The sequence below is a fragment of the Lipotes vexillifer genome, unplaced genomic scaffold (assembly GCF_000442215.2).
Source record: "Lipotes vexillifer unplaced genomic scaffold, Lipotes_vexillifer_v1.1 scaffold811, whole genome shotgun sequence".
Taxonomy (NCBI): Eukaryota; Metazoa; Chordata; class Mammalia; order Artiodactyla; family Lipotidae; genus Lipotes; species Lipotes vexillifer.
In genome coordinates, this window is record NW_006775554.1 from 2,060,064 (window position 1) to 2,068,045 (window position 7,982).

The 7,982-nt window shown below is 39.5% G+C and overlaps 1 protein-coding gene across 2 annotated transcripts in view; it reads left to right on the forward strand.

Moving 5' to 3' along the window:
• The window catches only part of RBBP6 (RB binding protein 6, ubiquitin ligase), a 31,059-nt gene extending 29,623 nt beyond the window's left edge, over positions 1-1,436 (forward strand). For both annotated transcript variants that reach the window (XM_007449992.1, XM_007449993.1), the window contains one exon: positions 1-1,436. This exon is cut by the window's left edge and continues 119 nt beyond it. In XM_007449992.1, coding sequence (XP_007450054.1) covers positions 1-1,436 — 1,436 coding nt within the window.
• The last annotated feature ends 6,546 nt before the right edge of the window (positions 1,437-7,982 follow it).

Sequence of the window (7,982 nt, forward strand, 5' to 3'; positions counted from 1 at the left end):
CCAAATGGGATAAAGATGACTTTGAATCTGAAGAAGAAGATGTTAAATCCACCACACAGCCTATATCAAGTGTAGGAAAACCTGCCAGTGTTATAAAAAATGTTAGCACTAAACCATCCAATGCAGTCAAATATACTGAGAAAGAAAATGAGTCATCAGAGAAAATTCAGAAACTCACCAAGGAAGTGAGCCATGAAATTACACAGCATGAGGTCAAAAGTTCAAAAAACTCTGCATCTAGTGAAAAAGGGAAAACCAAAGATCGAGATCATTCAGTGTTGGAAAAGGAAACCCCAGAAAAGAGGAAGAACAGCACTCAGCCAGAGAAAGATAGTAATCTGGACCGTCTGAATGAGCAAGGAAATTTTAAAAGTCTGTCTCAATCTTCCAAAGAGACTAGAACTTCTGGCAAAGAAGATAAGCATGATTCCATTCGAGGTTCCTCAAATAAAGACTTCACTCCCAACAGAGACAAAAAAACTGATTATGACAACAGAGAGTATTCAAGTTCCAAACGTAGAGATGAAAGGAATGAATTAACAAGAAGAAAAGACTCTCCTTCTCGCAGTAAAGACTCTGCAGCTGGACAAAAAACTAAGCCAAGGGAGGAGAGAGATTTGCCTAAAAAAGGAACAGGAGATTCCAAAAAAAGTAACTCTAGTCCCTCAAGAGACAAAAAACCTCATGATCATAAATCCACTTATGATACTAAACGTTCAAGTGAAGAGACGAAATCTGTAGATAAAAATCCCTGTAAAGATCGTGAGAAACATGTGTTAGAGGCAAAGAACAATAAAGAGTCAAGTGGCAATAAATCACTGTATATACTTAACCCACCGGACCCACAGATCGAGAAGGAGCAAGTTACTGGGCAAATTGATAAGAACACCATCAAGCCTAAACCCCAGTTAAGTCATTCCTCTCGACTGTCCTCTGACTTAACTAGAGAAACTGATGAAGCTGCTTTTGAACCAGATTATAATGAAAGTGACAGTGAAAGCAATGTATCTGTAAAAGAGGAAGAAACTTCAGGGAAAATTTCTAAGGAACTGAAAGATAAAGTAGTGGAGAAAGCAAAAGAGAGCCTGGACATAGCAGCAGTCAGCCAGGGAGGTGTAACCAGGAGCCAGAGTCAAAGCAGCCCTAGTGTCAGTCCAAGTAGAAGTCATAGCCCTTCTGGAAGCCAAACCCGAAGCCACAGTAGCAGTGCTAGCTCTGCAGAAAGTCAGGACAGCAAGAAGAAGAAGAAGAAGAAAGAAAAGAAAAAGCACAAGAAACATAAGAAGCATAAGAAGCATAAGAAACATGCAGGCACCGAAGTAGAATTGGAAAAAAGCCAAAAACACAAACATAAGAAAAAGAAGTCAAAGAAGAGCAAAGATAAAGAAAAGGAGAAGGAGAAGGATGACCAAAAAGTGAAATCTGTCACTGTGTAAAAGGGCAGATTTTAAAAATTGACTTAATTACTAAGTCATCTGTATTAAATTTTGTTATAATGTAAAGAGATTCAAGCCTTGTAAATAACGATATGGAAGACCCTGTGCTGCACTTAAAATATTGCTGCTTGATTATTTGATTTTTACATCAGAGCTTTATAACACGAACTTTTGTACAGAATTGTGAGTTGTGACCATGTAACATGAGAGGTTTTGCTAGGGCCTATTATTTTTAACCACCATTAATTAGTTGGGGTGGAGTTTACTGTGAAATTTTCACATTTGAATTTTTTTAATTGCCTGGCAAAAGCTGATATCAGTTCTAAAATATCAGCAGAATGATTTGCTGAATTCATTACAACTCCGTTAATGTCACTTTTTGATTACAATAAAAGTTTTCAGTAAACTTTTCAAATGTTGAATATCTGCCTTATTTGAAGGAAAGTGTGTCATGTCTCTTCCCCCTTCCATTTTCATATTTAAAATATCCTTTGAGGCTTTAGTATAAGCTGAACTGTATATATAAAATTCTGAAGTAAACATGGAAAATGTACTTCATTAGTGGGCTGGTAATAGGTGGCCAGAAGTAAGAAATCATGGTTAATTGGAGATCTGGTTGAATAAGTCTGGAAGGGTCTTAAATATAGTAATTAGAAGTTTGGACATGAATTTTAGAGATGAGGAATTTTGATTTGTTTATGGTTATGTATTTTTCTTGAAACCCTGATAAATGAGTATTAAATTCCTTGATAAAGTACTAAACACAACATTCTGTGGCCTGCCCAATCTGTCCAGTTGACAGAAGCAAGGAGCAATAGGAGGCAAGAAGCACTAGGTAAGGCTACAATGGATTTCCTTATGGCTCTGGTTTAGGAAGTTTATTGTAAGCAATAAAAAGCTATTGAAAGGATGTCGGGAAGTAGGATAAGAATGGTACTTTAGAAACATAGCTGTATAAATGGAGATTAAGAAGACAATGGCTAAAAGCAGGAAAAGACCAGTTCTAGTGTGAGGTAGTGGTTCTAAAGTACTTTGGCAGGGGGCATTGGACTATGGTAGTAGAAAAGGAAAGGGTTTACATTAGCAGCAACTTTTATTAACTTCCTGTCTTGCCTTGATTCATTATTTCCAGAGTGTACAGTACAATATTTACAGTATTGTATACCATTGTTGGTACTCGGTTTTAGATGGTATACAAACATACTTAAATGTGTGTAATGCAGCATTTAATATTTAAGGAAAAACAGTGATTTAAAGAAAAATTGTAAGGGTGATAGTAAGAATGCTATTAGCCTTATGAAAGCCGTTCAGGACTGAGTTCAGTTTGGGAAATGCTGGGAAAAGTTTGGGAAATGTTAAGTTTGGGAAATGCTGCCTTTAAATGAAACCGACTTGACTTTCTGAAGTCACATTTTTTTATTCCTAGACATCTCCATCACTGGGGATGGGATGCCTGTTCTACCCACTGCTAACCTCACCCCACCCTACCCACGACACATACCACTTGTATTTTCAGATACTTCAGCAAGACTACACTTTTTTAAAATTATTTTTTGGCTGAGATGGGTCTTTGTTGCTGCACACAGGCTTTCTCTAGTTAACGGCAAGTGGGGGCCGCTCTTTGTTGTGGTGCGCAGGCTTTTCATTGCGGTGGCTTCTCTTGAGCAGAGGCTCTAGGCGCGTGGGCTTAGTTGCTCCGCAGCATGTAGGATTTTCCTGGACCAGGGCTCAAACCCGTGTCCCCTGCCTTGGCAGGCGGATTCTTAACCACTGCGTCACCAGGGAAGCCCAAGACTACACTCTTAATACTTAACTAATCTCGACCCAAAATCTAAACTATATCTCGCACGTTCACCGAGGATTTTGGCATCTAGAACTCACTTTTTATCATAAATTCTGGCATGTGAGGTCAGTTTCATTACCTAGGTGCATTGTTATTTCAAGCTCAACCCACCTTCACTTTAATTGCAGTCGACTCCTATGACAGTTTTCCAGAGTTGTTAATTACCTGTCACCATTCCCATCTTAAATTAAAACTCCATTATGTCATCTGCAACCTGGTTTTTCAGCTCCATTCTCTATTGGCCTGAGGTTTCAACTCATCCCATAGTCGTTCTTTTATTGTCCTTCCTTCTATAGTTGCCTATATCCCATCATTTCAGCCACATGCTAACACTCCCAAAACCTGCTCCCCCTTGTCCATCTTGCTGTATCTGAACAGGTTAAACCCCAAATCTAGATACAGGTGCTGCATGCTGCTTAACAAAATTAAAAGGCTTGAAAGAAAATGCCAGGTACTGTGCTAGGTGCAGTACTTTGATCCTTAAAAATTCTGATGGCTCATGTTGTCTAATGCTGGTTTGAGCAGGCAACTCCACTGCCTCTTAAGGTTCAGTCCAGCCTTAGGTACTCCAACTAGTGCCTAACTTGTCCACCTCACCCCTGCCATTTGGTGTTGGACATGTGAAACCTCTCCAAAAAGACAAGGTTATATATGAACTCAATTGGCTGTTTTCACCTGGCTGGAATTTCCTTCATCCTCTGCCTGTCTTCACAAGTTCCTACCCATTGTTTGAGAGTTAGCTTGATTGTTTTGAGTTCTCTCAGTGCTGTCTGCCGTCCTCAATATACATACTCAAGATGCAATAGCATCACTGAATATGCTATAGTAACACCAAAGTGCTTACTAACAGGCTCTGGTTGTCTCCCTCACTGGATCATGGAAACCAGGAATGTGTCAACTTTTTAAAGACAGGAAAAAACTTTTGAGCTACTATAGATTTGGGTGATAGTATCCTTCCAATGACTAGCTGCTTCAGTGTGCCAGGGAAACTCCAAAGCCTTACAGTTAGGAATCTAAAAATTAACTCCTTTGCTAGTCTCAGCATGCCAAATGAAGAAAGCAGATCCCCTCCAAAATGTTTAGGACAGGGATTCAGAGAGGTAGAAAGCTAGTTAATGGTTTATGCATCCTGATTTGTGCAAGTGTCCTCATCTATGTCTCGTCCACTTTTTCCTGCCTTTAATTCCTTTAATGAACACTGTTCTTATTGTACAAAACTACATAGAACAGAACCTCTGATTTGGAACTAACTTCTGAGTGCTTTTACACCACTGCCATTTACTTAAGCTAGCTTCAGTGGGTCTCAACATCAAAGGCCTCTCTAATACATGTATATAGTGTACCCTGCTTTTTCTTTTTATATATCATAATCACATCCTTTTGACATTAACATTTTTCACATTTTTTAAGAATTGAGAATGATCATGAAAAGAGAACTGAATAAAAGTAAACCATTTAACTCCTTGATAAAGGGTAATGTAGAGCTGCTAGGGCATACAATGTGAAAGAAATGGGGTTAACAGGAATATTCAAAGATTTCATGTGAATTTTTTCAGTAACCTCAAGTATAAACAGTTTATCAAGTCTTTGTTGCCTTTGAGATTATTTTTAAGATGATGTTAAAAGGACCTTTTTAGGGCTTCCCTGGTGGTATAGTGGTTAAGAATCCCCAATGCAGGGCTTCCCTGGTGGCGCAGTGCTTGGGAGTCCGCCTGCCGATGCAGGAGACGCGGGTTCGTGCCCCGTTTCGGGAGGATCCCACATGCCGCGGAGCGGCTGGGCCCGTGGGCCATGGCCGCTGGGCCTGCGCGTCCGGAGCCTGTGCTCCGCAAATGGGAGAGGCCACAACAGTGAGAGGCCCGCATAACGCAAGGAAAAAAAAAAAAGAATCCCCAATGCAGGGGACAAGGGTTCGAGCCCTGGCCCTGGAAGATCCCACATGCTGCGGAGCAAGTAAGCCCGTGCGCCTAGAGCCCATGCTCCGCAACAAGAGAAGCCGCCACAATGAGAAGCCTGTGCACCGCAAGGAAGAGTAGCCCCCGCTCACCTCAACTAGAGAAAGCCCACGTGCAGCAACAAAGACCCAATGCAGCCAAAAATAAATTTATTTTTAAAAAAAATTTTTAAGACTTTTTAAAAATAGCTATTGATAATTTCATTATGCACTTAAAGCTGGAGGGTGAACAGTGATCTTTTATTAAAGCCAACACCAACATGAATCTTCCACTTTGCAATGTGGCTGTTTAGTAATTTGCTATGAAGTTGGCCAGTATGAATCTTTCTCAATTTAATTGTTAAAGTCTTTAGTAGTAAAAGATACTAATACAAGAGTGGACATACATTTAGGATTTAAAAGAAAATGTTCTTTTGTAGAGACATTAGCACCTTAAAATTATAATAATTGCTTATAAATGTTTTTACCTAGGCTTAATGATATATGAATAAAGCTGGTAGACTGATTCTTTTTCATGTCCTAAAAATTAACAAATTTAATGAAAAATGAACATGAGGGGGGCTTCCCTGGTGGCGCAGTGGTTGAGAGTCCACCTGCCGATGCATCAGGGGACGCGGTTTGTGCCCCGGTCTGGGAAGATCCCACATGCCGCTGAGTGGCTGGGCCCGTGAGCCATGGCCGCTGAGCCTGCGCGTCCGGAGCCTGTGCTCCGCAACAGGAGAGGCCACAGCAGTGAGAGGCCCACGTACCGAAAAAAAAAAAAAAATGAACATGAGGCAAACTATATCAGTGCTAGATACCAGGTAACGCATAGGAGGGGCAGACATAGAAGTGTGTAATTTCTGCCACAATACCACATTTTTAAGGTTTTTTCGTTTTGTTTTTTTGGGTTTTTTGGTCGCTCAGTGGTGGGTGGCCATCTGGTGATTATTGCTGTTGGAAATATGCTAAGAATAAAAGTAGCAGTTCATCAGTTAGTAGCAATTTTTCTATTAAGGTTGAAACTGACAATTCATGAAATTTTGAACCCCCTGAATTGAGCTGATATTTTGGAAGGATTTCAATTTGACTTCATCAAATTAATTCAGATTCAAAAAGAATCCAATCCAAGAATCCAAAGAATCTTGGCTTTACTGGAGTCAGAATCTCAGGCTAAAGAACAGACTTCCTGTCATGCAATCAATCATTGCCTCTTGTAGTCACTCTGGGAAATGTTATTTTTCTATAGCTAGTGTGTATTTCTTAATATAATAATATATATTTAAATAATTATCTTAAATATTAATTGGCTTTGGAAATATAAATTTAATAAATATCAATTTACAAAATCACATTGATGATTAATTTTATTTAGTTATATATATAGATATATTTTGGCTGCATTGGGTCTTCGTTGCTGTGCACGGGCTTTCTCTAGTTGTGGCGAGTGGGGGCTACTCTTAGTTGTGGTGCGTGGGCTTCTCATTGCAGTGGCTTCTCTTTGTTGCAGAGCACGGGGTCTAGGCGTGCAGCCTTCAGTAGTTGTGGCATGCAGACTCCATAGTTGTGGCTCACGGGCTCTAGAGTGCCGGCTTAGTAGTTATGGCGCATGGGCTTAGTTGCTTCACGGCATGTGGGATCTTCCCGGACCAGGGCTCGAACCCGTGTCCCCTGCGTTGGCAGGCGGATTCTTAACCACTGCACCACCAGGGAAGTCCCTATCTTGTCGTTTTAAATGTTTCTAATATCAAAAAACCTAATTAGCACAACTCTTATTATATATAACTGACATAACCTGTTTAAGTTTAAGTTGTATAATCTGTTGTTTTGATAGATTTATATATTGCAATATGATTGCCAGCATTGTGTTAGCCAACATCTCTATCACGTCATGTAATTATTATTTATTTTTGTGATGAGAACAATTAGGATATAGTCTGTTAGCAGCTTTGAAGTTTATAATACAGTGTTGTTGGCTATAAAAAAAAAGTAAAATAAACACATAATTCTTTTCCTTGAGAAAGCAGATGGCCTCTTGAGAAGTACAAATAGATCATCACAGGCATTATGAACACCTTGTAAGTTGGAGGGACAGGGTAGGTTGTGGAGCACATTAGGAATATTCCCTTTGAGTCCACTTTTGATATGATGGAAACTGCACTTCAGGTTTCCTTAACCTGGATCTTAGGCTACAGTGTTGATTGGTAAAGGGGACAATTTTATCCAAAAATAGATTGCTATACCTGGTCTCATTGCCAGGAAGAAGGCTAGGCCACACAGGCCTCATTCCTCTTGCTGTTACAGGTAAGGGGAAAAAACACTTAAAGATATATAATTTTCAAATCATTATGGTATTGGTACTAGCAGGGACAGACAATTAAGTGGAATTGAATAAGATTCCAGAAATTGATCCAAGTATAAGAGTAGTAACAGCTTCAGCATAAATAAATGTGAGAAGGATAGATTTTTTCAGTAAGCAGTTTGAGAGAACTGGATAGCCATTTAAAGTAGCTTTTTTTTACATCTTAAAATTCTAGGCAGATTAAATATTTTTTATCCAAAATTTTGTTTTATTGCATAACTCAAATGTTGATCAGTTTTCCTCCAGCCTTGTAGAATCACCTTTTCTTTACTAGTTTAGGTCTTTATTTTTCAAATCAGACAGTCAATTGGAAGCCCTCATTATTTCTTTTTTTTTTCTTTTTTTTTTTGTGGTACGCGGGCCTCTCACTGTTGTGGCCTCTCCCGTTGCGGGGCACCAGCCCCCAAC